The 27,227-nt window shown below is 44.7% G+C and overlaps 1 protein-coding gene across 3 annotated transcripts; it reads left to right on the top strand.

Moving 5' to 3' along the window:
* On the top strand, positions 1-27,087 carry INTS10 (integrator complex subunit 10). 3 transcript variants are annotated; one of them, XM_079949543.1, is made up of 18 exons: positions 5-194; positions 2,980-3,047; positions 3,773-3,876; positions 4,130-4,269; positions 4,941-5,022; positions 6,612-6,752; positions 7,698-7,869; positions 8,338-8,507; positions 10,381-10,514; positions 12,549-12,702; positions 14,256-14,338; positions 15,010-15,162; positions 15,794-15,902; positions 16,278-16,357; positions 17,917-18,079; positions 18,995-19,088; positions 24,390-24,467; positions 26,207-27,087. In XM_079949543.1, exons 1-18 carry the CDS (start codon positions 66-68, stop codon positions 26,361-26,363), a joined length of 2,211 nt encoding a protein of 736 aa, XP_079805669.1. In that variant the 5' UTR covers positions 5-65; the 3' UTR covers positions 26,364-27,087. The 3 variants fall into 3 exon arrangements, 2 of the variants coding, with proteins under 2 accessions (XP_079805669.1, XP_079805670.1); XR_013832418.1 differs by lacking the exon at positions 24,390-24,467 and having other exon boundaries at positions 1-194; positions 17,917-18,050; positions 26,207-26,226; XM_079949544.1 differs by lacking the exon at positions 24,390-24,467 and having other exon boundaries at positions 7-194.
* The last annotated feature ends 140 nt before the right edge of the window (positions 27,088-27,227 follow it).

Below are 27,227 nucleotides of genomic sequence, written 5' to 3'. Positions count from 1 at the left end.
GCGTCGCGAGGCTCGTCTGCGCATGTGCGGGTCGTGAGGGAGCGCGACTCCCGGCAACGGCCAAGATGTCGGCGCAGGGGGACTGCGAATTCCTGGTGAAGCGGGCGCGGGAGCTGGTCCAGGGGGACCTGTGGGCGGCCAAGGCCTGGCTTATCACCGCGCGGAGCCTCTACCCCGCCGACTTCAACATCCAGGTCGGTGAGGGCGCGCCAGGCTCCGTGCGGCCTACCCTTAACGGCTCCTTTTTCCCACAGTACTTTGCGCGCCGCAAGCCCCGGCCTCCCTTTTTTCGCTGCTGTTCTGCGGTCTCAGCACCATAGAGATAGGAACGCTTAGCACGCCCAGTTCATTTACCTATTTGGGGGCAGCGCTTCCGACTTACCATGTTTTCTTTTCCCTACTTTTTCTTTTTCTTTTGCCTGCTTGTTTAAAGAGCTGAAAAGATGGGAAAGCTGCTCTTGGGAGGCGGTGGAGAAATCCAGGCTTCTGCCATACAGGCTTCTGCTCTTGGGTAGCAAGAGCGCCCACCCTCCATAGCAGAAGCCAATAGCAGTTATCGTGCCTGGAGGCGGTTGGAGGATTGTTGTTGTTGTTGTTCAGTCGTTTAGTCGTGTCTGACTCTTCGTGACCCCATGGACCAGAGCACGCCAGGCACTCCTGTCTTCCACTGCCTCCCGCAGTTTGGTCAGACTCATGCTGGTAACCTCGAAAACACTATCCAACCATCTCGTCCTCTGTCGCCCCCTTCTCCTTGTGCCCTCCATCTTTCCCAACATCAGGGTCTTCTCCAGGGAGTCTTCTCTTCTCATGAGGTGGCCAAAGTACTGGAGCCTCAGCTTCACAATCTGTCCTTCCAGTGAGCACCCAGGGCTGATTTCCTTCAGAATGGAGAGGTTTGATCTTCTTGCAGTCCATGGGACTCTCAAGAGTCTCCTCCAGCACCATAAATCAAAAGCATCAATTCTTCGGCGATCAGGATCAATTCTTCGGTTGGAGGATGGATGGCGGCTAATGCAGTGTTCCCCAACCTTGGGTCTCCAGCTGTTTTCGGACTGCAATTCCCATCATCCCTGACCACTGGTCTTGTTAGCAAGGGATGATGGGAGTTGTAGTCCAAAAACAGCTAGAGGCCCAAGGTTGGGGAACACTGGGCTAATGGATTGAGGTTGAATCCTGACAAGACAGAAGTACTGTTTTGGGGGGACAGGAGGCGGGCTGTTGTGGAGGACTCCCTGGTCCTGAATGGGGTAACTGTGCCCCTGAAGGACCAGGTGCACAGCCTGGGAGTCATTCTGGACTCACAGCTGTCCATGGAGGCACAGGTCAAATCTGTGTCCAGGGCAGCAGTTTACCAGCTCCATCTGGTACGTAGGCTGAGACCCTACCTGCCCGCGGACTGTCTCGCCAGAGTGGTGCATGCTCTAGTTATCTCCTGCTTGGACTACTGCCATGCGCTCTACGTGGGGCTACCTTTGAAGGTGACCTGGAAACTACAACTAATCCAGAATGCGGCAACTAGATTGGTGACTGGGAACGGCCACCGAGACCACATATCACCTGTCTTGAAAGACCTACATTGGCTCCCAGTACGTTTCCGAGCACAATGCAAAGTGTTGGTGCTGACCTTTAAAGCCCTAAACGGCCTCGGCCCAGTATACCTGAAGGAGCGTCTCCACCCCCATCGTTCTGCCCGGACACTGAGGTCCAGCGCCGAGGGTCTTCTGGCGGTTCCCTCCTTGCGAGAAGCAAAGCTACAGGGAACCAGGCAGAGGGCCTTCTCGGCCCGCCCTGTGGAACACCCTCCCATCAGATGTCAAAGATAAACAACTACCTGACATTCAGAAGACATCTTAAGGCAGCCCTGTTCAGGGAAGTTTTTAACGTGTGACACCTTAGTGTATTTTTGGTCTTTGTGGAAGTCGCCCAGAGTGGCTAGGGAACAAATAATAAATTCTTATTTGAATTTGAATTTGTTCACTGCTTTATTCTGCCCTGGGCAGCCCAGAGTGGCTCACAGCCAAGCAACCTCCCCCCTCTCCTGCCACGTAGATACCTTAAAACCATGGTTTGGGAAAGAAATCCATTAGAATAATAATTTAATAATAATAATTTATTATTTGTACCCCGCCCATCTGGCTGGGTTTCCCCAGCCACTCTGGGCAGCTTCCAACAAAGATTAAAAATACATTAAAAATACAATAGAAACACCCCAGTCTCTTCTAAAAGGCCATAGATTGTTTTAACTAGCCAAAGGGCTGTCTTTGTTTTAAGGCTTTCATCAGGTAAAGGTTTTTGATGGATTGGAATGCTTGTTTGCTTCTTTGTGTTTTCGTTGATCCTAATATACTAAGGTTACCAGATTTTTTTCAATGAATCCAGGGACACTTTTCAACTTCCTACTAAATAGATGGATTTTGTCAGGGGACTGATTTGTAAATCTGGGAACGTGTGGTAACCTTATTAAATATACCCCACTGCAAAAGTGTAGGATATACAGATACCTCAAGTGAACTCATTTGTTTATGTTCTAGTGCCCATTGCTCTGAATTGCCTGAAAGTATCACACTGCAATGTTGAGAACAGGCAGCGGTGTAAACATGCTCCAAACAAAACACACTTCACATTTTGGTAAAGATAGATTTAGATGCAATACTCCCATCAACTTATGTTTCAACCCCTACTCTCCAATCTCTACATTAAATTACTCTCTACATTACTCTCTACATTAAATGCACAGGCACTTTGCTTTCATACCTCTCAGAGTTCTAAATGGAGATCCCAAACAAATAGGAAGAGGGGTTTTTCTGCCTGTGTCTCTCTGCCTGCCTTTTTAAAAACGCATGTGTGTGTGAGAGAGAGTGCATGTGCATGGATGTTTCTGCCCTCATTTTTTACTGTGGTAAGGTAGAAAGATGTGATATTGAGAAGTTTGATGGAAGGTGTTCTGTATGGCTCATCTTCTGCCCTTGTTTTTTTCAGTATGAGATGTACACTATTGAACGGAATGCAGAACGTACAGCATCAGCAGGCAGATTGCTATATGACATGTAAGATGCTTTCCAATATTTTTTTTTCTAATTTTCTGTAAACCACTCTACTTAAAATTGTACTGCTTTATGGCAGTGTTTCTCAAAGCTGGGTCTCCAGCTGTTGTTGGACTACAACTCCCATCAATCCCTGACCACTGGTCCTGCTAGCTAGGGATGGTGGGAATTGTAGTCCAACAGCATCTGGGGAGCCAAGTTTGAGCATCACCAGTTATAAGGCATGATAGGGAAAGTTACAGAAAATAAACAACCTCAGCTGGGGGTTGATAAAATTATGTATGGTGTGACAGAAGTGGATAGATTTTCATAATCTGTACTGAAACTTGTGGTCACCCAGTGAAACTGATCAGGATGGGCAAAAAAGAGTACTTGTTCACATGGAATCTGCTGCCCCAGTAAGTGGTGGTAGGTATAAAAAGGTTTAGATATAGTCATAGAAACGCATAGGTCTATAGCTACAGTAGCTAAAAAGAACCTCTAGCTTCTAAGCTAGTGTACCACATTTGAGGGCAAACAGTTATGCAGGGCTATTACCTTGTCTTTGGTCTTCCTGGAAGCATTTACCTGGCAATTGTTAGATTCAGAAAAGAGGAGACCTGCTTTAGTTCCTAGAAGAAACAAGAAACATTTTCATTTCAAGTAGCGTGGCTTTCCTAGTAAAATTTCTGTTCTTGATTGATTACAAATATAAATAATTCCAAACTTTTTTCCATTCTTTATTTCAGGTTTGTTAATTTCCCAGACCAACCAGTGGTGTGGCGGGAGATTAGTGTCATTACAGCAGCCTTAAGGAACGATTCGCAGGACAAGCAAACTCAGTTTTTAAGAGGTATGCCTTTCTTCCACTGAATCCCTTGCAAAACAGTTGACTTGATGATGATCAGTGCTGCAATGTATCTGAAGGCTTTTGAGGAACGTTCCTCCAGTAGCTTTTCTCCAATTTCTCCCAGCCAACAAATTACTTGGCTTCTAGGAAAGTGTCTTGCAGTGGTCTCCACTCAAACCTTTTTTTTTTATTTTAAATTCTCTCTTCTTAGCCATACCCCAGATTGTTTGTTTCATTGTCATCTTCGCTCCTACAGGTTTATTTGAAACCCTTCCAGGTCGAGTTCAGTGTGAAATGTTACTGAAAGCCACAGAGCAGTGCTTTAATACGTTGGAACGGGCAGAAATGTTGCTCCTGCTTTTGCGACGATTCCCTGAGACTGTGGTTCAACATGGGGTAAGAGAGTGTGGTGTAGTGGTTAAGAGCGGTAGTCTCGTAATCTGGGGAACCGGGTTCGTGTCTCCGCTCCTCCACATGCAGCTGCTGGGTGACCTGGGGCCAGTCACACTTGTCTCTGAAGTCTCTTAGCCCCACTCACCTCACAGAGTGTTTGTTGTGGGGGAGGAAGGGAAAGGAGAATGTTAGCCACTTTGAGACTCCTTAGGGTAGTGATAAAGCGGGATATCAAATCCAAACTCCTCCTCCTCCTCCTCCTCCTCCTCTTCTTCTTCTTCTTCTTCTTCTTCGTATTTCAAATACTTTTTTGTTCTTCCTCATTTTCATACCTGACCGCAGATTGGTAGAAATAAAAAAAAGTGACAGGACATTCTTTGGAGGACTGTGTGATCTTTGTGCTACAACATCCATGCTGAAATTAATCAGAATAGCAAAGCAGTCAGTGGGTGTAGAAGAACAACTTTTGCCAATGCTAATTTAAGATACTCAGAAATACAAAACTTGTTGATTTATGAATATTTTGAGTTTTAAAATCCCCCACTGTTTCTCAGCTTTGTAAATTGTTCAGGAAGAGGTGAGGCAGGAAGCAATTACTTTTCATTGTTCAATATGGTTCTGGGGAACAAAATCTTGAACTAATAGATTTTAAATTTTATTTAAACTTTGCAAAGGTGGGCCTTGGGGAAACATTATTAGAAGCAGAAAATATTGAAGACCAAGAATCACCTGTCAATTGTTTTAGAAAATTATTTGGTAAGTAAAATAGTACTTAAATGACAGGACTTGATGCTGTTTTTAATAAATGGATATTTTTGCTGTCTTGCTCATCATAACCCACGTATATTAAGAACAAAAAACTGGATAAATCCTTGGGAGATTATCCTTGTTGGGAAAAAACTTTGAGCTTTATTGCTGTTTATCGATGACTCCACCTGACTTGCGTTACTCTTTTTGCAATATTAAATGTGCAAGCGAGACTAAACTTACGAGGGGGTTATGTCTTGGGGATAGTGCAATAAGCCAAAATCCCATATAATCAAAACACTTTGGGTGCAATGTCAGGTGGGATTGCCAAAGTCTTTTTTTCTGGGCGCCTGCCAAGTTCATAAAGTTGAATGCTCACAAGTTAAATGTTGTGAGCGACCTGTATAATAGAAAAGTTGTATTCTGGTTCATACTGTGGCTCTGAGATCCAATATCCAATAAAAGGGGACAGATCTACAGTAGGCCTGCAACTGTCCCTCGCTGCCCCACAAGCTGGCAAGAACATTATTTCTTGGGGATGGGGAGAAACTACAGCATTGTAATTGTAAGGGATTTCCTGGAGTTTGAAAATGCACCAAGAGTTTGAAAATGCACCAAGAGAGGTTCTCAAAATGTACTAAGAGTTTGAAAATGCACCAAGAGAGGTTCTCAAAAGTCAGGCCTGTCAAATCTCCACTGTTGATTTAGGTTCCGTAAAGGTAAAGGGACCCCTGACCATTAGGTCCAGTCGTGGCCGACTCTGGGGTTGCGGCGCTCATCTCGCTTTATTGGCTAAGGGAGCCGGTGTACAGCTTCCAGGTCATGTGGCCAGCAGGACTAAGCCGCTTCTGGTCCAACCAGAGCAGCGCACAGAAATGCCGTTTACCTTCCTGCCGGAGTGGTATCTATTTATCTACTTCCACTTTGACGTGCTTTCGAACTGCTGGGTTGGCAGGAGCAGGGACTGAGTAACGGGAGCTCACCCCGTGGCGGGGATTCGAACCGTCAACCTTATGATCGGCAAGTCCTAGGCTCTGTGGTTTAACCCACAGCGCCACCTGCGTCCCTTAGGTTCCATGGAGGTGTTAATAATGTAATAGGTTTAATTGCATGGCAGAACCTTATACAAAGTACTTCATTAGAGTTTCTTCTGGTGTAGGGATGGGGAACCTGTTGCCTCCTCCCATTTGGGGGGGGGCGTATTTCACTGATTTATTTGGGGAGTGACTTTTTGAATGTTTTCAGTGGAGTTTGGTAATAGTTTTCATCTCTAAAATAAAAACAACTAGGGAGAAATGTTTATTTGCTGGACTGCTGTCCCCATCATGCTTGACCACTGGCCATGCTGGTTGAAATTGATGGAAGTTGTGAAGTTCAGCGACATTTGGAGGACCACAGTTTCCCCATACCTGCTTTTAGAAGATGACATGTATCTTTGAAATCTATTGCCTAATTTAATAAGCTATTGGTTTAACCTGTTGTTAGCAGGGCCTTGTTTTAGAGGAGTCTCAATGCAGCTTGTCACTCACTTTGCTTGATTAAATTGCATTGTCAGGACAACTGGAAATCCTAAAATACTGTTTTTCGGTCTTTTTTAGTCTGTGACGTCCTCCCCCTAATAATTAACAACCCTGATGTGCGTCTTCCGGCCAACCTGTTATATAAGTATCTGAATAAAGCAGCAGAGTTTTATATTAATTATGTGACGAGATCTGCGCAGACTGAAAATCAATACCAAGGTAAAAGCACTGGAGCCAAATGCACTAGCAAACTAAGGAATGGAGATTACTGCATGTCAAAACAGTATGTGGGATTTTGTGAGGGAGTGGGGGGGGGAGGTTGGACTGTGAATTGCTGCGGAGCTCATCTGTGTCTAGCTGTAGAGGTCTCTTATTTCCTCCCCACACCTTCCCCAAAATATTAAAGACGGCTGAGCTAATTGACTTGAAGGTAGCTTGGTTTAAGACCAAAAAAATAAAAAATGCCATGGGTTCCATTTCTAGAATATTTGTTCGAGTCAGATTTTGCTTGTATTTTAGGATTTTACTTTTGAATAGATGCCATGGGAAATTTTAACTACCACCCGCTTTGTTAGAACCACAGTCCATGATTCTAACAATAAAAAAGTTTCTAACATCCTTAAAAGTATTTGTCACCTAATCCCACACAAACGGATAATATCAGACTTTGTGCAGTCCAGCAGTGCAGCAGCAGATGACCATATAGATCCATTCAGAAGGAAATTGGCGAGACATCACTACCCTAATGGGTTTATATAGTCTAGAAAACGACAGAAGAAGGGAAGGAAATGGAGGTAGTAAAAAGGAAGAACATTCTTAGGGGCCTTTCTTCCATAAGGGGCAAAAAGGACAGAGTGGTTTTCATGGAGCCCAAGACTTTCTGACAGCTGAAGTTGGTAGATGGGATGTGTCAAAATATTAGAGGGGAACTAGTCCATGAAGGATTTTGAAGGTAGATATGAGCAGCTTGTGCAGGATCCAGGATCAGTTTTTGAGATTTGTCCTTTTATTCAAGTTTGGACTATAATATATGTGTGTGTTTGTTTGTGTATGGGTGTGTGTGTATGTGTACACACACATGCATATAAACAGTGTAAGAGGCATGGACTGCAGGATGTTAAGACTGTTGGACTGATTTTTGGTGATGCTTCTGTTGGTTTCTAGGTACACAGGATACATCTGATCTTGTGTCCCCCAGTAAACGAAGCTCTCAGAAATACGTAATAGAGGGCTTAACTGAGAAATCTTCTCAAATTACGGATCCTTGGGAAAGGGTGTTCAAGATACTTTCCATAGTGGGAGTAAGGTGTGAATGGCAGATGGACATGGCAAGAAGGTTTGTTGTTATTATTATGGTGTAATCCTATTATTATTAGTTTTATTACTTTTACTATTATTATGTTTCATCAGAAGCAAGTCCCATTGCATTTAATAGCACTTAATGGCATGTAAGGGTGTCTAGGATTGCAGGCTTGAAGGTGAATGGCTTTGATTCTAAAATAAGTTCAGAGATGGAAAGTTTCCTTTTCTCCTTGCAGTCACCTGAAAAGTCTCTCCAAAAAGCATGGGTCCTGAAAAATAGGGACTGGGACGTGTGAATACGACAGATCTCTGTGCGAGTTTGGGTGATTTCTTCCAGTGTCCTGTCCCATCTTGTTCAAGAGGGCCCTTGACCATCCACGATGCTTGTTGAAGGGTGCAGCTGGGAGAAGGCACACTTTCCTTCAGTGAACATATTAAAAAGATAGCATATTAAAACTACCGGATTAGAAAGCCTATTAACTTTGTATGCTTGTGTCTTCAGAAGCTTTGGTGACACATTGCTCAAAATGAAAGATGTCTGCAGATACATCAGTAACTATGATAATGAATCTCACGCAAAATACAAGACCCAAGTGGTCTATTCCACAATGCTGGTCTTCTTCAAGAACGCATTCCTGTATGTCAGCAGCATCCAACCTTCTCTCTTCCAAGGTTAGTTCATGGTCAAGTACTTCATTAAGAGCAAGGGTCGGTTCACCTGCAGCCCTCCAGATGATGTTCGACTCTTTGGTTCCCATTTGGACCCCCAACTGACATGGCTAATGGTCAAGGATAATGGGATCTGTAGTCCAAAACATCTGGAAGCCCATAGGTTAGCCCAGTCCATAGATGAACCTGTTTGGTTGTAGGTTTTTATTTCGTTTAAACCAAGAATCCTGGGATTCTTTGAAGATACAGTGGTACCTCTGGTTAAGAATTTAATTCATTCTGAAGGTCCGTTCTTAACCTGAAACTGTTCTTAACCTGAGGTTCCACTTTAGCTAATGGGGCCTGCCGCTGCGCCGCCGTCACACAATTTCTGTTCTCATCCTGAAGCAAAGTTCTTAACCCGAGGTACTATTTCTGGGTTAGCGGAGTCTGTAACCTGAAGCGTATGTAACCCGAGGTACCACTGTATATCAGGGGCTCCTCAGTGAAAAAGTCAGAAATGAACAAGCATCTTGACAAGAGCCCATGCATATGTGCATCCCACACGGCACCCCCAATAATAATGAATGCACTGGCTGTGGGGAAGAGTAGAATATTCCCCTAGCAATGGAGTGTTGCTGTTTTGGGTGGTGAGCAAGCGCAGTCTTGAAGGGAAACATGAGGAAGACCGTAGAACAAATAGCCCTGTGTGCATGTGATGTGAGCTGTCTGAAGGCCAAACTCAATGTGACACTAAACTCATCATTAGAATCCATCTGTGCTAGGCGCCAATAGAAATTGATTTGGGGGCCAATAGCATTACCTAGGAGGGATTTTCATCAGGACCATAACAGATTGGGGGGGAGAGGAGTCCTGGTGAAGAGTTTGGATTTGATATCCCGCCTTTTACTCCCTTTAAGGAGTCTCAAAGCGGCTAACATTCTCCTTTCCCTTCCTCCCCCACAACAAACACTCTGTGAGGTGAGTGGGGCTGAGAGACTTCAGAGAGGTGTGACTGGCCCAAGGTCACCCAGCGGCCGCATGTGGAGGAGCGGAGACTCGAACCCGGTTCCCCAGATTACAAGTCTACCGCTCTTAACCACTACACCACGCTGGCTCTCATACAGCTCATTCCTCTTTGCTTTAGTTAAGAGGGTCCCTTTAGATCAGGGGTCAGCAAACTTTTTCAGCAGGGGGCCGGTCCACTGTTCCTCAGACCTTGTGGGGGGCCGGACTGTATTTTGAGGGGGGGGGAAATGAACAAATTCCTATGCCCCACAAATAACCCAGGGCACATTCTACTCATTTAAAAACACGGGCCGGATTGAGAAGGCGATTGGGCCGGATTCGGCCCCCGGGCCTTAGTTTGCCTACCCATGCTTTAGATCTTCCTACAGTAGCCCCAGGAGTTTGTGATTTGCTCAGTGTACCACAGTTGGCATAATCTTTGTGGGCTTTATATATTGATGATGAACCTCCTTTGTTATCTCAATTTTATAGATGATAGAGAGATTTAGCCCTTAAATGGCTGGCTCAGAAATAAATTGTGGGTATGACCTCGTGTCAGAATACCTAATTACTTTTAGGAGGATTTGGGACGGGTGTTGATTTCTCCATAAAATTATTATTTTACTTTTGCATGGTATTGTGAAGTATATGCTTAATAAGTTGCTTAAAGTACAGTGGTGCCTCGCAAGACGAAATTAATCCGTTCCGTGAGGCTCTTCGTCTAGCGGGTTTTCCATCTTGCGAGGCATTCGTCTTGCGGGGCACCACTGTACAACTAGATGCTTTCACCATACTGCTGAAGTGAATCTTCTGGTAGCTAGAAGCAGATTCCAGTGGCAGTCTCTCAGTTGCAACTGTGCTTAAGTGGTGTGTTTCATTTTAAACATAGGACCAAATGCCCCAAACCAAGTTCCGCTGGTTTTGGTGGAGGATGTTTCCAATGTTTATGGCGATACAGACATTGAACGGAGCAAACATGTGCACAAAAAGCGGAAGCTTGCCGAAGGGAGAGAGAAAACCATGGTAACGTGTTTCATTCTTGGCATAAATGGGATGTAATTTGGCATAGGGTTTTAGGATGTAGGTTTGTTCACAATTATTCTTTCTGGAATTTGCATGTATTTTCTTTTTTTAATATTTACACATCACACAAACAAGCATTGAATAAAACGAACAAACAATACAAAACGGAAAAAATGCAAAAACAAAATTACAAGGATGTAAACATAATAACATAATCTGCAATCAAAAATACAAAACATTATGTTCTCCCAAAAAAGGAAAAGAACGAAAAACAACACCAAAAAAAGGAAAGGAAAGAAAGAAAGAAATTGACTTCCAACTAAGTCCATGTGGATCTTTATTCCTCATATCCCTGGTTGTCTGTAATTATTAAATTTTTGGCCAAACTTACAGGTTTAATAGGTGTAATGGTATAGTGTGGTTACTCGTGCGTAAACTGCCTCCACTTCGATTAGATGGTTTGCTCAAACATGTTCAGGGTTAGAGCTCGCCCTCCGTGACCTGTTAGTCACTTGCAGAATCTGCCAGTGGGCGTTTCTTGAATCTCTTCCAGCATAAAAGCTGCTTGACCCCAAGTCTCCACCTATGTTCCCTGCGCGGAACGCGTCTGCGCAAGTAAGGGGATGGCAAGGGCGTGCCAGCGCTCTCTCCGCTGGTTTCGGTTGAAGGGTCTTGGAGCCCTGACACCGATTCCTCCATCTCCTCTCTATTGGTGTCACGCTGAATTCCTTCCCCCCGACTGGTTCCCTCTCCGGCATCGCTCTGGAGCCCTGCCTCCGCTTTTCGCTCTGATGTCAGTTCCCTGACAATAGGAAATTATTCTATTGAGAAAATAAAGAGAGAGTGGGAAGTCTTTATGAATTATATAAAGAGAACTGATTCCCAGATTCATACTTGGCTTAGCTTAGAATAAAAATCTCACAGGTAATTAGAATAATTCTCCAAGAATTTGGTTTAGTAAGAAGAAACATCTTTCGTTTTGAAGCCTGCATTGCAAGCATTGCGTGATGAGTGAACACCTGAACTGACCTTTCAAGTTTGCAATAAGTCTAGTGTCATTAATTTCATTCGGTGGTGGTCCTCAGAGTTGTAATGTGAATAGAAATTGATTTTGCTTTGTTTGTTGCTGTGTTGCAACCGGCTGAGAACTCATGAGTGTATTTCCTTCAGTTGTAGTCAACACTATATCATGCAACTTTCATGAGGTGCTTAAGGTGATATTTGTAAGAAGTTGTTTGTCAGAGTCAAAGGGTTTAGAATTTAAAGCGTATAGTTTGACATGATACTTAAGCATTGTCTCAACCTGCAGAGAAAGAAGATTGGGGCTCAGAGTCCAATGAATTGTGGGGTGCAGGAAAGTTAAGCAGTAAATGGTGCAATATGTGATATTGCAGAGCTCACATGGCACAGAAGCTAAGGCAGGTTATTGTTGGTTTGAGTGAATATTTAAGCACTTTTGAAAGTTTTCTTGGAACAAACACTTTTTGATTCTGGAATACCTAAATAAGTGTATTGGGTTACTTTAGAAGTGGCAGAAAATAAGTATTTTTACTATCCTGCCTGCAAAGTCATTTTGGCTTTTTTAAAAAAGCATTGCCAACTTTTTCAAAAGTTTGCTACCAGGAATCTGGGAGTAACTAATGTTCTACGAACATACGCTATGGACTGGCAGTTTTTTACAGAGTTAACTCAAATACAACATTTATGTTAGCCTATTGTTCAGTTTATTTTTTTTAATTATTTAAAATGTTTTACTTAAGCATATTTACAAACAAAGAAACAAACAATAAAGTACACACACTTAACTGCCAAAACCAAAGAGAGTAAAGGGTAAGAAAGAAAAAAGGATGAAGTACCGCACCCATTTGACTCCCCTCTACCAGCGCTCGTCATCTTTGAGTCATTTAAGTTCTTATTTACATTGCATATCATTTATTGCTGTAATTACTTCTTTTATAGTACTATTACGGTATAACATTAAGTCACCTTACAAGCTTAGTCGAAACAGTTTATTTTGCATTGACTTTTGACCAGAGCTCTGATGACGAGGATCCTTCTGGGAAGGGGAGAAGCAGACACATTACAGTAAATGCAGCAGACCTTCCAAACTCCATTGAAGTACAAGAAAGCTTTAGGCTAGCTAGGGAGAGCTGGGAACTTCTCCATTCTCTTGAATCTTTGGATAAAGGTACGTATGATGGTGTGCTGACAAGCTTCATGCCGCTTTGGTATGCATGGGAAATATATGCTTCTGGAACGTGACAGTTCCATCATGTTCCAGCCAGGTCTTGTGCCTTTTGACAGGGAACTGACATGTGTCTTTTGAGTCTTTGCTCTAATGTGACTCACGGAAAGCCTTGGTAGAAGCAAATGGTTCTTCATTTGCCAGCCCGGTGATCCCAAATGAACTGTTGACATGGGGAGTGGTTGACCTCTTTTTAGAGCAGGGGCTCCCAACCTTTATTAATATGGTTCTCCCCGAGCATAGGGACGTGGGTGGCGTTGTGGGTTCAACCACAGAGCCTAGGACTTGCCAATCAGAAGGTTGGCGGTTCGAATCCCCACGACGGGGTGGAGCTCCCATTGCTCAGTCCCTGCTCCTGCCAACCTAGCAGTTCGAAAGCACGTCAAAGTGCAAGTAGATAAATAGGTACTGCTCCAGCGGGAAGATAAACGGCGTTTCCGTGCACTGCACTGGTTCGCCAGAAGTGGCTTAGTCATGCTGGCCACATGACCCGGAAGCTGTACGCCGGCTCCCTCAGCCAATAAAGCGAGATGAGCGCCGAAACCCCAAAGTCGGTCACGCCTGGACCTAATGGTCAGGGGTACCTTTACCTTTACCTTTACCTTTACCCCGAGTATAAAGGTAAAGGTAAAGGTACCCCTGCCCATACAGGCCAGTCTTGACAGACTCTGGGGTTGTGCGCCCATCTCACTCAAGAGGCCGGGGGCCAGCGCTGTCCGGAGACACTTCCGGGTCACGTGGCCAGCGTGACAAAGCTGCATCTGGTGAGTCAGCGCAGCACACGGAAACGCCGTTTACCTTCCCACCAGTAAGTGGTCCCTATTTATCTACTTGCACCTGGGGGTGCTTTCGAACTGCTAGGTTGGCAGGCGCTGGGACCGAGCAGCGGGAGCGCACCCCGCCGCGGGGATTCGAACCGCCGACCTTTCGATCGGCAAGCCCTAGGCGCTGAGGCTTTAACCCACAGCGCCACCCGCTGCCCCTACCCCGAGTATACACATCTATTATTTTGACTTCCTACAGCAGGTCCAGGAACCAGATGCAGCCCCCTGGACCTTTATTTGACCTTTGAAACTCTCCCCAGACCACACACCCTCCCAAACTACTCTCCCCAACCAATCCTGCTTTGCACCCTCCTTGAGTGTTTTTGACTGGCTTAAAAGTGTATTTGACTCGTTCGTTGCTTGACCCTCTTTTGCCTCTGACCTGGGCCCCCACCACTGACATCTGAACCAGCCTCCCTCCACCCTCCTGAAGGCTTTCCAGAAGGGAATATAGTCCTTGGGCTGCAAGAGATTCCCCCATCTCTATTCTAGAAGAACCAGGTTGTCTAGCAGCACAGTTTGGGTCTAGGCCTGAGAACAAGGTCTGGAGAATGTTCACTACCAAGTTCATGCCAGTGTCTGTCTGTGCTGTCTTTACCTGAAGGCTTGCAGAGAGAGCCAAAGCAAGCAGTTGCCCTGATATATTTGCCTGGAATCCATTTAATTTTGCAGAATTCACAAGAATCTGTGTGTCATGGAAGACCGATACTTGGCTCTGGCTGCGGATTTTCCTCACAGATATGATCATCTATCAGGTAAAAGCTGCAGGTGCAGATTCCTTCCGTTTTACTGTAACGCTTAGCCAATAATTCTTTTCTGTAGGAACTCAGCCCAAACAAACAAATGGCTGCGTATTGCCTCTCAAACTGACTGTCAGTGGGGGCACATGAAGCTCAACTCTGTGTACTTGTGCTCAAGCATACAAGGTTTGGACTTCAGGGTTCCTGCTTGGGTGTCATCAGTACTCAGCCCTGTCCCCAGCAGTAGCCATCAAAATTTGGGCTGCTCTGAGGATTGCTGAGGCAATGTCCTTTAAGTGTTCTGAACCCTCAGATAGTGTTGCTGAAATACAGTAAATATGGAGCTGGTGTAACTAGCAGCAAAGAGCCATGAATCAAGAATCTCACCTCTTTCATGAATTCACCAGGCACTCTTAGGCAAGCTGTGCTCTCTCAGCCTTCAGCTCTTCTTCTGCAAAATGGGTGTAATAATGCTCACCCTCCTTAAGAAGCTGCTGTAACAATTACTGAGAGTGCACATGTAAATAGTATTAGTAGTAGTAGTCTTGTCTCCATTCTTGATATTAAGCATGGTGTTTTTTAAACTTAGCTTTATAGAAAGCGTAATATTTTGTTGCCTAGAGACCCCTGATTTCTGAAAATGGTCAAATTAGAGTGATCTGTCTTTTGTTTCTGTCTCTGGAAAGGGTCAATATAAAAAAGCAATTGCCAGCTTGCATCACTTATCAGCTCTGCAGGGATCTCACTCTCCACAGCAGATCCTGGGGCAAGGATCCCTAGAGAACCAGCGATCCCTAATCCAGCTTGCAACCTGTCACTTTGCCCTTGGAGAATACCGTGTAAGTCTCTTTGCTCCTCCTTAATCTAGCTAGCCTCTTCCCTTTCTTGCTGTTGACCTGCTGCAAAGAGTGGGATTTATGGGACAGAATACTGGTCTCAGAAAGGCTCTCAGCTGGGCTGCGGATGCCAACCAAAACTCTTGTAGATGTCATCTGTTACGAAGAAGGAAATAGGTGATGTTTGCCTGTGGATGGTGGTGTTGGTGTAATGTGAACAACAGGTCACATGACCAGTGCTTGGTCTCATGTCTTGAGCAGATCCACCATGTCTGGATGTTCTGAGATAAGGATGCCAGGTGCACTGGGTTACCATAGCAGCACCAATGAGGTCAAGTGCATGACTTGGTGTGTCATTCCTCCCACTGGCTCAGAAAAGGGATGGTGCTACCCCCATATCTTCTATATCATTGCTTGGATGTTGCAAGCAAAACTGGGGAGCCTCCTGATCGAGATGGGCTGTGCTTCTCACACCAATTCTGTTTGCAGAAATCAAGAAGGACCATTTGTTTTTGCAAGCAGCCTGAATCGACCCCTTAACAAGATAGTGACAATCTCAACTGTCTAATTATTGTGTCTTATCTGCTGGCTCGTGTGGGTTCGCTTCTAAAATCGTTGATCTTTTTTCTTGTAGTTGACCTGTGAAAAGGTACTTGACTTGATGTGCTACATGGTGCTTCCCATACAAGAAGGGGTTAAGCTTCCGGAAGAGCAGCCTACAGTGAAGTCCAAATTCAGGAAAGGTACTGGATTACCTTATCTATGAATAGCAGACAAGAAAACTCTGAATTAAAAATCCTAGTGTTGTAGCCCCTAAGTCTGTTCAGAAAAAGTCTGTAGTAACTGCTAAAAATACACCTTTTCAAAAAAGCATAAGTACTTCTTTTCCCTGACGTCCCCCTCCCCCCTCCAGTCAATCAATTGATCAATCAATCAATAAGTCACTGGGTTAAATTATGATGATTTGGATCTCTGTTCTTGTTACAGATGTTATTGAGTTGGGAAGAAGAGGTGGCATTGGCAAATTGGGAATTATTTTTAATGGCTAACTGTTGCGACTTGATTCTTAGCAAAGTTACAGACTTTGTAACAATTATCAATCTGTCATTTGTCTTTAGCTACGGAGTTGAAGCTCTGGCCATGTACCAGTAAAGCAATTATGCCCTATTGCCTACGGTTACTGTTAGCTTGTTTTAAGGTAAGCTGTTATTCCATTTGTAGTGAGGAAAATATGCCTTGTTACCACTTGGTTTCTGGAGTGGATAGACTTGGTCATTTCTATTATTCTGTTAAGCAGAATCATGGAATTGGAAGGGAAGATTTTTACCATCAGTGGGTAATGGTTACCTATATCCACTGAAAGAGTTTACAAGATTTGGCAATAAACTTTCTGACTATGTTTGCTCCAAATTAACTTTCCCAATTATTGTATTAATCCTCCCTCAAAAACAGGAATTTTTTTTACTGCTTTATATGAACTAGCATAGTGACTATGAGGCTCTGCTGTGACTTAAGGGAGTCCCCGGTTCAAAGCTTGTGTCCTCCATGAACCCAACCAGGTGCCCACGGCAAGCCACAGTACCCCATCTGAAATATCATGATAATACTAGCGGTCTACTTTACAGTGTTGCTGCAGTTGTGCCCAGTTCTGGGCACAATTTAAAAAGTATATTGACAGGCTGTAATGTGTGCAGAGGAGGGTGAACAAGATGATCAAGGGTCTGGAAACTTATGAGGAACAGTTGAGGGAATTGGGTATGTTTAGCCTGGATGAGGGGCGCGGGTGGCGCTGTGGGTTAAACCACAGAGCCTAGGGCTTGCCGATCAGGTTCCCCATCCCTACACCTGAAGAAACTCTACTGAAGTATTTTATATAAGGTTCTGCCATGCAATTAAACCTATTACATTATTAACACCTCTAAGGAACCTAAGGGACGCGGGTGGTGCTGTGGGTTAAACCACAGACCCTAGGACTTGCCGATCAGAAGGTCGGCAGTTCGAATCCCCGCAACGGGGTGAGCTCCCGTTGCTCGGTCCCAGCTCCTGCCAACCTAGCAGTTCAAAAGCACGTCAAAGTGCAAGTAGATAAATAGGTACCGCTCCGGCGGGAAGGTAAACGGCGTTTCTGTGCGCTGCTCTGGTTTTGCCAGAAGCGGCTTAGTCATGCTGGCCACATGACCCGGAAGCTGTACGCCGGCTCCCTCGGCCAATAAAGCGAGATGAGCACCACAACTGGACCTAACGGTAAGGGGTCCCTTTACCTAGCCTGGATGAGAGGAGATTTGATAACAATCTTCAAATATCTAAAAGGCTGTCACATTGTGGGTGGAGCAAGCTTGTTTTCTCCTGTTCCGGAGAGTAGGAATCAAACCAACAGTTTCAGTTTACAAGAAAGGAGATTCTGACTAAACATCAGGAAGAAATTTCTGAATCTACAATTCTATGAATTATTGAGAAGACACGAATTACTTTGAATGCTAAGTGGTGGTATTGTGTCACAAGTCTCTAAAGTCTGCTTGCGACTGATTCAGCCTCATTCCAAACGCCAAACAAGTATTTTTGGAGATTCGGAACAGTTCCTTGAACTTGTAGCTTCTGTTCTGCCAGCCGTCTACATTGCCATGCTGCTTAGACCAGTCCTTTGTGGATAGATATGAATGTCGTAAACTGTAGCCTGGCAGAATCTCAGGAAATGAGATTCGCATGCAAAATGGGAAGCAACTGCTCTTAAGTGTCTCTGCATTTTCTCCCTTGCAGCTGAGAGCTTTCACAGACAACAGAGACGATATGGCATTGGGTCACGTGATTGTGTTGCTGCAGCAGGAGTGGCCAAGGGGAGAAAACCTGTTCTTGAAAGCAATTAACAAAATCTGCCTGCAAGGAAACTTCCAGTATGAAAATTTTTTCAACTATGTTACAAGTATCCTTTCCCCAAAAATGCCCTGGGACCAGCTTAAGCATTCAGGAAGCTAACAGTTTCAGAATTTCCCAAGAGAAGAGGGGTCTGATCTTAGAAAATGTGGGGCAGAGGTCTAATGGAATGGAATTTAAGCTCTATAATAGCTGGGAAATGAAAGGGGCGATGGAGCAGGAGGAAAGAGAGAGAATGGTGATACACATTTAGGATGGCACAGGGGCCTAGACACTTCTGTTTGTGGACAACCTGTTCATGGGAACTATGGCATGTGTTAACTGCTGGATACTTTCAAGTGTAAAAAGTTCCCTTCCTATTCCAAGTCAGTGTGCCGCAGCCAACACTGTACTAGCTGGTTATAGCAAAAGATAAATTAAATCCATCCATTTGCATACAGTTAATAAAGGGGAATAAACAGGGACGCGGGTGGCGCTGTGGGTAAAACCTCAGCGCCTAGGACTTGCCGATCGCATGGTCGGCGTTCAAATCCCCGCGGCGGGGTGCGCTCCTGTCGTTTGGTCCCAGCACCTACCAACCTAGCAGTTTGAAAGCACCCCCGGGTGCAAGTAGATAAATAGGGACCGCTTACCAGCGGGAAGGTAAACGGCGTTCCATGTGCTGCGCTGGCTCGCCAGATGCAGCTTGTCACGCTGGCCACGTGACCCGGAAGTGTCTGCAGACAGCGCTGGCTCCCGGCCTATAGAGTGAGATGAGCGCACAACCCTAGAGTCTGGCAAGACTGGCCCGTACGGGCAGGGGTACCTTTACCTTTACCTTTACCTTAATAAAGGGGAAACATAAAGTGATTTACTTGGACAATAACAAGGAACAGGATTTTGAAGATCACTTGCAAAACACATCGTAATATTTTTTTCCCCTGTGTTCAAATCTTTCCTTTTTGGACCTGAACAATTGCTCCAGATATTGATATGCTGGAAGAATTTGCCTATTTAAGAACACAAGAAGGAGGAAAAATTCACTTGGAATTGTTGCCAAATCAGGGAATGTTGATAAAGTAAGAAGACTATTTTTTCCAATTTTAGAGTTGATGAGAATATAATTTATGTGATGTGGCTAGTTAAAGCAGTGTATGTACTGGAAAGCATCCGACTTAAGTTGATAGGTCTGTGTCTGTTGTACATTTAAAATTCCAGGTAAGCAGGCAACTAAATGCATACAATATCATGGGGAAATGGGAATTTTAAACTTATTTCTGGCATTGGAATCGGCTGTGGGTGAGCTAGTCCCTTCAGTGCAGTGGGACCGTGTGAAGCCTGGCCAGTGAGTGCTAAGTCTCTGCAGGGCTGTAAAAACTTAAGTGGCCTAGAGGGGAAAGTGTTTCCAACTGTGGCACAATGCTAGGGAGATGGTATTTCATAGCCACATAGATTATTGCCAAGCAGACTGCTCCATTTAATACTGAGGGCAGAATCGCAAGACCTTTTGTCTAAAAGCATATAGTCTTCCGTGATTGTAACAATGAAGAACGCGTAACAAATAATTTTAAACAATTGCAAAGTCAGCAGCTGGTTAGTCCAGGAATCTCAAAAGAGAGTTCTGTCACGGTGAAATCCACAAGTGGGTTGATAACTGGAAACTGCTACATTCCCTTTCCATAGATTGCACAAAAAAACCCCATAAGCTCAGCTGTATTGTTTCAGGCTATTGAATGAATGGCTTTTATCCATTTTTAACTTTTCCTATGAGAGAAAAGTTATTTTGCCTCTTTAGTTCTATAAGGGTGTGATGACTGTTTCAGAGTGTATCCCGAGTTGGGCAGGTGTGGGTTAGGGGAGTCCTGTGATATTTGGGGTACCGAATCCAGTGGCATGTTCCCTGGTAGCTCTGATAAACAATTTCCTGTGTCCAGTCTCTTTCCCTTGCCTCCTGTTCATATTCCTTTCGGCCACAATTGTGGCTTCCCTCAATTATTATTATTTTTTTGGTATACCTGAATGTACATCAGCTGATCTTTGTCAGTACCAGACACGTGCCTGGGTGAGTTTGAGGAAGTGACTATTCATTTGACTAGAAATATTCAGGAATTCATGGCAGCCCTGAAATGGCTCTGCACGTTGGGAGTCAAAGGGTAGCATGGAAAACGTTCCCTAGGATGGACACAGGGAGTATCCCATGGGAATGATGGTGAGGGGAACTTGGGATAGCAATGAGTCCACTAGTCTCTGACAAGGGAGAACCAAGGCAATCTCCGAAAAAGGGTCACAGCTTGGTAGCAAGCCTTGGCTGATTGCAACAATCTCACAAGGTGTCAGTCCTCATAGGTGTTCATATCTCTGAGAGATTTGGATAAATGATCAAGACGGAGGAGGGAAGAAATAATGGAGAGAGGATCTGGCAGAAGCTCACTATTTTTTTAAAAAAGTGGCTTAGATTCTCAGGATGCTGAATTATGAGTTTGTATGGTAGATACAGGGACGCGGGTGGTGCTGTGGGTTAAACCACAGAGCCTAGGACTTGCCGATCAGAAGGTCGGCGGTTCGAATCCCCGCAATGGGGTGAGCTCCCGTTGCTCGGTCCCTGCTCCTGCCAACCTAGCAGTTCAAAAGCATGTCAAAGTGCAAGTAGATCAATAGGTACCGCTCTGGCGGGAAGGTAAACAGTGTTTCCGTGCGCTGCTCTGGTTCGCCAGAAGCGGCTTAGTCATGCTGGCCACATGACCCGGAAGCTGTACGCTGGCTCCCTCGGCTGGTAAAGCAAGATGAGCACCACAACCCCAGAGTCGGCCACGACTGGACCTAATGGTCAGGGGTCCCTTTACACATGCCACGAACTTCACTTGCTGATGTCAAAATTGATGCTGAAGCTTCTTAGGATGTGATGGGGGGCACCAGTGTGCCCATTGGAGCAAGAGGTCACAACCCAGCCCATCTGAACATACGTGCTTTTGGGGAAAGGGGATACAGCACACTGCTACCCAAAAGATTGGCAGGACCAATCTTTACTTTCCATTAGGTAATGAAAGCCACTTGCTGATGAGGGCAGCAGATCAAGAATATTGTTTCCACACCTGGTTTCCCCCACCCCAATATGCAGTGAAATGAAATGCATGGGACAATGTACCATTTTGGTTATCAATAAGTGAATCAGGGTAGGAAAGGGGTAATTCCTCTAGCTGTGAAAGCACGGCTAGCTAACTTGCAAAAGGAGACACCCTCCACCTTCCGCTTGAGAGCAGGAACCCTTTTGCTGCTCCCAGACTACATCTGGCAGCAATGTTAGAAATGAACAATCTCCCGCTTTCTCCGTCTGTTGCGTGAGCCAGTTCTCTCTTCCTGCCAAGCTATGCCTGCTTTCTTCCATCTCCCCACCCGAATGGATGAGAAAGGGAAGGGAGCATTCCCCAGCAAGTCCAGCCTGTGGTTCATGCCAAGATAGCCTCTTCCCCCAGCTGCCTGGGGAGGAAAAGAGCAAGTTGTGGGCCACACAACTGCTTGGCAAGCCCCCCTGGGGGAGGGAGACCCTGATAGTGGCTGGGGAGGAGTTATTCTGGTAGAGGAGTATGAATCTGCTCACAATTATGATTAGTCAACTGTCTGAGTCTTGTCTGCTCCAAAGGAGGTCCTCATCATCTGATCCCACCCACCGCTGAAGCCTTGGAGTAGGCATAGGCAAACTCGGCCCTCCAGATGTTTTGGGACTACAACTCCCATCATCCCTAGCTAACAGGACCCAGGGGTCAGGGGTGATGGGAGTTGTAGTCCCAAAACATCTGGAGGGCCGAGTTCGCCTATGCCTGCCTTAGAGGTTATTACTTCTGGAAGCTGCCTGGCAGATTAACCAGGTGGATTAATTGGCTAGTAAGGAAGGGTGTTAGGGACGTGGGTGGCACTGTGGGTTAAACCACAGAGCCTAGGACAGAAGGTTGGCGGTTCGAATCCCCACGACGGGGTGAGCTCCCATTGCTCGGTCCCTGCTCCTGCCAACCTAGCAGTTCGAAAGCACTTCAAAGTGCAAGTAGATAAATAGGTACCGCTCCGGCGGGAAGGTAAACGGCGTTTCCGTGTGCTCCTCTGGTTTGCCAGAAGCGGCTTAGTCATGCTGGCCACATGACCCGGAAGCTGTATGCCAGCTCCCTCGGCCAATAAAGCGAGATGAGCGCCGCAAGCCCAGAGTCGGTCACGATTGGACCTAATGGTCAGGGGTCCCTTTACCTTACCTTTACCTTTGCCTCTGATGCTGCCTTTTGGTAGGAAGGTCCTCTAGCAGGTTCTGTGTAGGCAATGTACAGTGGTACCTCGAGTTAAACGCTTCACGTTACAAACTCCGCTAACCTGGAAGAGCTCCCTCGAGTTGAGAACTTTGCCCCAGGATGAGAACGGAAATTGTGTGCCAGCGGTGCAGCGGTAGCAAGAGGCCCCATTAGCGAAAGCACACCTCTAGTTAAGAACAGTTTCAGGTTAAGAACGGACCTCTGGAACCAATTAAGTTCGTAACCAGAGGTACCACTGTATAGTTGTCCTGACCTGAGGTTGCAGCATGGCTTTTCAAATCCCTTGTTGACTGATAATAGAAAATTGGGATTACTATGGATTCCCTTCTGGTTAGTAGGCCAACCCACCCTGTTCCATGTTCTGGGGTGGATCGTGATCACATGAGTAGTTGCCCCAGAATAGGACAGTTTCTGACTCCATTGAGTTCCTTCTGCCTCTGCTCTTTTCAGTTGCAGCCTGTTACCTCGGGCTGGATCTGATCTTTAGTTGAAGCTTGTGTGCCAGGAATTTGGATTTGAGGAAGTGGCCCTGCTGCTATATTCTGAGAACCAGAGTTCCCCTCTCCAGAAGGGGCATAAAATTCTGCCAGCTGTCCCTTCAGTTGAAACAAGTTATTCCTTGTGTGTCTGCTGACCACAAGGGAACTTCATGCGGGTCTAATTTCCTGATTGTCTGCAGGGCTGTAGCAACTGCATTCCCCTTAGGTCAAATTTATGTTGAAATAAAGCTGATTTTGTTCTTTTATCTTCCATGAATTATTGGGGGTTGGCAGCGCATCTGAAGTGAAGCAGAATGGAAAAGATTCTGAAATGTCTTATCAAAGCACGTCCCACCAACTTAATCCAATTATATATTGAAAGATGAAGAAGAATGCGGGCTAACTTGTGGTTCTGATTCATGTTTGCTGCTGATTTTTTTAAGAGGCTCACCAGAACTGCAAGCTCATCCCCTGCCAGGGAAACACTCGCCCACCCCGTTCTCTCTGCCTTTACAAAAAGCTTAGTTGCCCCATGTCTGGAGGCCTTTGGATAATTCCCCTTTGGTTAGTTTAAATGATTGTGGGAAATAGATTTTCTTCTTGATTAAAATGAATCAAACACAACCATTTGGGCCAAATTTTTCCCCGTTTCAGGCATCTCTGAATCTTTTATCTGCTTGACTTGCATCTCCTTGAAGTTACCATAGCTTTTTGCTTTGTAACATTAACACTAAAGCTGGAAAAGGATTCAGTAAGGCTGAAGCCGGCCAAATATGGGAGCAGCTCTCGTCTGTACCTTAACAGTTGTGAAAACCAAAACGAACAGCAAAACTTAAGTGGCATCCTGTTACAGTTAATGCGCCCAGAGTATGTACTCTAGTTAAATATATGTTTGCAAAAAGAGATCCCTGGGGCTTTATAGCAGAACAAAACCAATTGCTGCTTTGTTGCTTATGGACCCATGGCCAAAGTAAATGCTGCAATGCATTTGTGTGTAAGGATGCTTCTCCCCTAGCCAGAAAATCTTTAACCATTTATGTTCCAGTCCATTTTCTCCAAAAACTACCGCGTCTTCCCCTCCCCACAGTTGCAGACCTGTGTGTGGAGAAAAGACTGCCAAAGGAAAGGAATAAACACCCACTGCTGCTTCTCTGGTCCTCCCTGGGAGGCTTTGCAAAGAAGAAAGGGATAGCAGGACTTCATTGTTCACTTTAACGTGAATAAGTATTTGCTGGGACTCCAGGCTAAAATGTTTCTACATCCGCTGAGGAACATATTGCAGGAATTATTTTGTCGCAGTTCGCAATTCTTTGTAAATACAACGTATTACGTAGTTCATATTATGCCGTTGGTTTTGGGTTTGTTTTAACTTGCAGCGGCTTCTCCAATGCTGCATTTGGGAGCCCCAAGATTACTGGATTTAGTTCGTTTTGCTTTCCCAATCCCAAACAAAAGATCCACTGTGTGCCTTCAGGACTAGGGTTTGGGCTCTTGGTCTGCAGCCCCTTTCCTCTTTTCTGTGTCTAGTTCTCTGGAGCGTTGATTTTTGTAGCACAGGGGAAGTTGGTGTGAGTGTTTGAATGCTGCTGTTTGCTGTTTTTTAAAGGACTTCTAGCCCTCCGCTGGGGTTACTGCAGCAGGAATTCATGCCTGTACTACAGCCCAGCATGCAGAATGCTGACAGGTACCAAGCAGGGGAAATTCCCCGCTCATAGTGTGCTGTCTTTTTTGTCAATATGTTTTACTGCCCATGGTTATCAGCCCTTTGTTAACTCAGTAGTTTTTATCCATGCTTTCGTTCTCCATTTGTGCCTTACATCACTTGGAAAGCCATCTTTTTACAGTTGTTAACATTTTTGTTGTTTTTCCATAAGTTACCGGCACATGTATGTTACTCTCTTTTTAAATGGGTCTCTCTACAATCAAACAAGAATGGTGCCCCAGATAGATTTTTGTGGACAGTCCAGTCTGTTATTTTATTCAAATACTCCAATTTGGGTAAAGAAGCCAGGCCCCCCCCCCCAATTATTAAATATGTTAATTATGCTGCTAGGTTCTCTTGCCTTTTACCCTCACCCGCTTGCTCCTGTTTTCTTTGCCTCTAAGATCTGGATTTGTTTCACCATCAGCAGTTAAAAATTCCATCCTATGCACATTTCTGCTAATAATCCTTCAGCACTGCAAAAATATGTTGGCCGTTTTCTGTCTGCAGTTTGCACAGGAATAGGAAGTTAGTCCCCACCTCTCAAAATGTCGCTTGGGCAAGATGGAGGCACTGAAAAAGCAGGGCGTAATACCATTTAAAATACTAGGTTTTTGGGGGAGCAAGTCTCATTCAATAGGACTTACTTCTGAGTAGACATGGTCAGGATTATGCTGCAAGGTGTGCAGGGGTTAAAGTAATTTTCAATCCAGTTAGATGCATTTACTTAATGAAGCCATCTTTTTCAGGGGGTGCACACACTTATATCCACTTGTTGTGGGGTAGTGTGTATTGGATTTTGGGTAAAGATTGTCACAATAACATATAAGTTTAGGTGGTATACAAGTCCTGCCTGCTGCCTGTGTCCCATTCTTATTTTGGAAGTCTCTGCAACCGGGCATTGCATTTCTGCAATGTCCTACTTTAGCACAAGGCATGCTGTAGTAGTGTTTAGTAGATGTGTAACTGTTAGACTCTAACAGTTCTTTCTCTTATTGACATCCTGATTCCCAATCCATGGATTGAACCCTTTTTGTTTGTTTTAAGAGCCCTGGAAGGCACATCTTCCCCTTCCCTCCCAAACTGCCTGAAAATTAGTGGGTCAGTTGCAGCAGCAGGGGGAGCAAATTCTATTATCCTCATATGCTGATGGGGCAGTTTTGCAGCTCTCGGACCTGCAGTTCTATTTGTTAAAGAAGCTTAGTGTTATGACCAATAATAATGGGACTGTTGATTTCTCTGGCCTTACTGGGCTTCAAGACCCAATAAATTTCTCTGAGTTAGTCTTCGGGCAGGGATCAGATTAGTTGCTAACATCTCCAACTTTCTGCGGTCGCATGATGCTCATTTCTTAATCTGTTTTTACCTTGCCTTGGGCGAAATTACACTAGAAAGCAGCTTGTGTTGGTTCTTTCACTATTTGACACACCAACATGAAAATACCATTCATAGCAGTTGTTCTTTTATACATGAAAAATCCTTGACTCTCACTTGCTAGGGTGTTGCCCAGAGGTTTAAAAATCAGGCGGAGATTTGTTGTATAATTTTGTGATAAAAGTATGGCATTCCTGGAGAACGGGTTTTTTTTTTCTTAATGAATGTTCTTAGAAAGGCTAAGCTGGGAAGCTAGGTTCCACAAAAACCCACACAGAATGCAAAAATATTTAAATGGAAATGGTAGCTCCATGCCATTTTAATTATTTTGTGTATTATAATTGCAGGCATCACACAGTTACCAGGGGAATAACCAAAGGCGTAAAGGAGGATTTCCGCCTGGCAATGGAGCGCCAAGTGTCGCGCTGTGGGGAAAATCTGATGACCGTGTTGCACAGATTCTGCATCAACGAGAAGATCTTGCTCCTTCAGACGCTGACCTGAGTACCATGAACTTTCTACTGGAACATCTTGCTAAGAATAGGCAAGCAGAGTAGAGAGCCATGTGGTTGCCTTGATGTCGGACTGGAATTCCCCTGAAATCCATAGCTCAGCTTGCTGAAGGAGTGCTAGTTGAGCATGGTTAACTAAAGTCTCAATGGGCGGTTCATACCACCAAAACTTCAAGCACCATTCAGTAAAACCTTTGAGTTGTGTACTGTAAATAAAAAGGTTTTTTTTAAAAAAAAAAAAAACGCATTTGAAAGTTAAGTTTTTGATCAAAGGTGCTGGGTTTCTGCCTTAAACTCTTAAGACTCTCAGGGCCCCTTCCAACTCTACAGTTCTATGATCCTACAATCCCCATTTGTGCATCTTGGAAGAGGGAAGAATGAATGGTTATTAGCTCAAGGTGTCATGCAGCAAAGAATCTATAACTCTGGGTGGAATTACGGTCAATTTTTTTCTGAGGCGATTAGGATGAAGGAAGCTAGCGGGTCAAAAAGGCACGGCTGAGACAAGGTCTCTTAGCTCATTGGTTTGGCCTAGTTCGGTCTATCTTGGGATGGAGCTTTGCTGAAGCTTCAAGAGCTTATTAATGACTCTCTTTCATTCCACTCTTGTCATTTTGAGTAATGTCCCACAAACAGCAACAGCATGCAGATGAAAAGGTTCCTGGTTGACTTCTGCCAGTCTCAGGCACAGTTGTTTGGCATGGTAACAGTCTCTTTCTTAAAAAATATTTTTTATTTTCTTCTGCGTCTTCATGTGAACCACGCATGTAACAGAGTGACTATCAGCTTGTGAAAGTCCTTTCAAATTGCTCAGGTTTTAAAAGCTGTTCAGTGTGTCGAGTTAGAAATGGAATGA

The sequence above is a fragment of the Podarcis cretensis genome, assembly GCF_951804945.1.
Source record: "Podarcis cretensis genome assembly, chromosome: 13".
NCBI classification, from domain to species: Eukaryota; Metazoa; Chordata; class Lepidosauria; order Squamata; family Lacertidae; genus Podarcis; species Podarcis cretensis.
Note: the sequence above shows the minus strand (reverse complement) of the source record. Positions and strands in the feature narration are given on the sequence as shown.

Bases quoted from the DNA above. Each gene is read 5' to 3' on its own strand.
- INTS10 (XM_079949543.1), top strand. From the start codon at position 66: ATGTCGGCGCAGGGGGACTGCGAATTCCTGGTGAAGCGGGCGCGGGAG. The intron at 4,270-4,940 runs GTAAGAGAGTGT...AACTTTGCAAAG, and splicing joins AGACTGTGGTTCAACATGGG to GTGGGCCTTGGGGAAACATT. The intron at 24,468-26,206 runs GTACCAAGCAGG...TTATAATTGCAG, and splicing joins AGCATGCAGAATGCTGACAG to GCATCACACAGTTACCAGGG.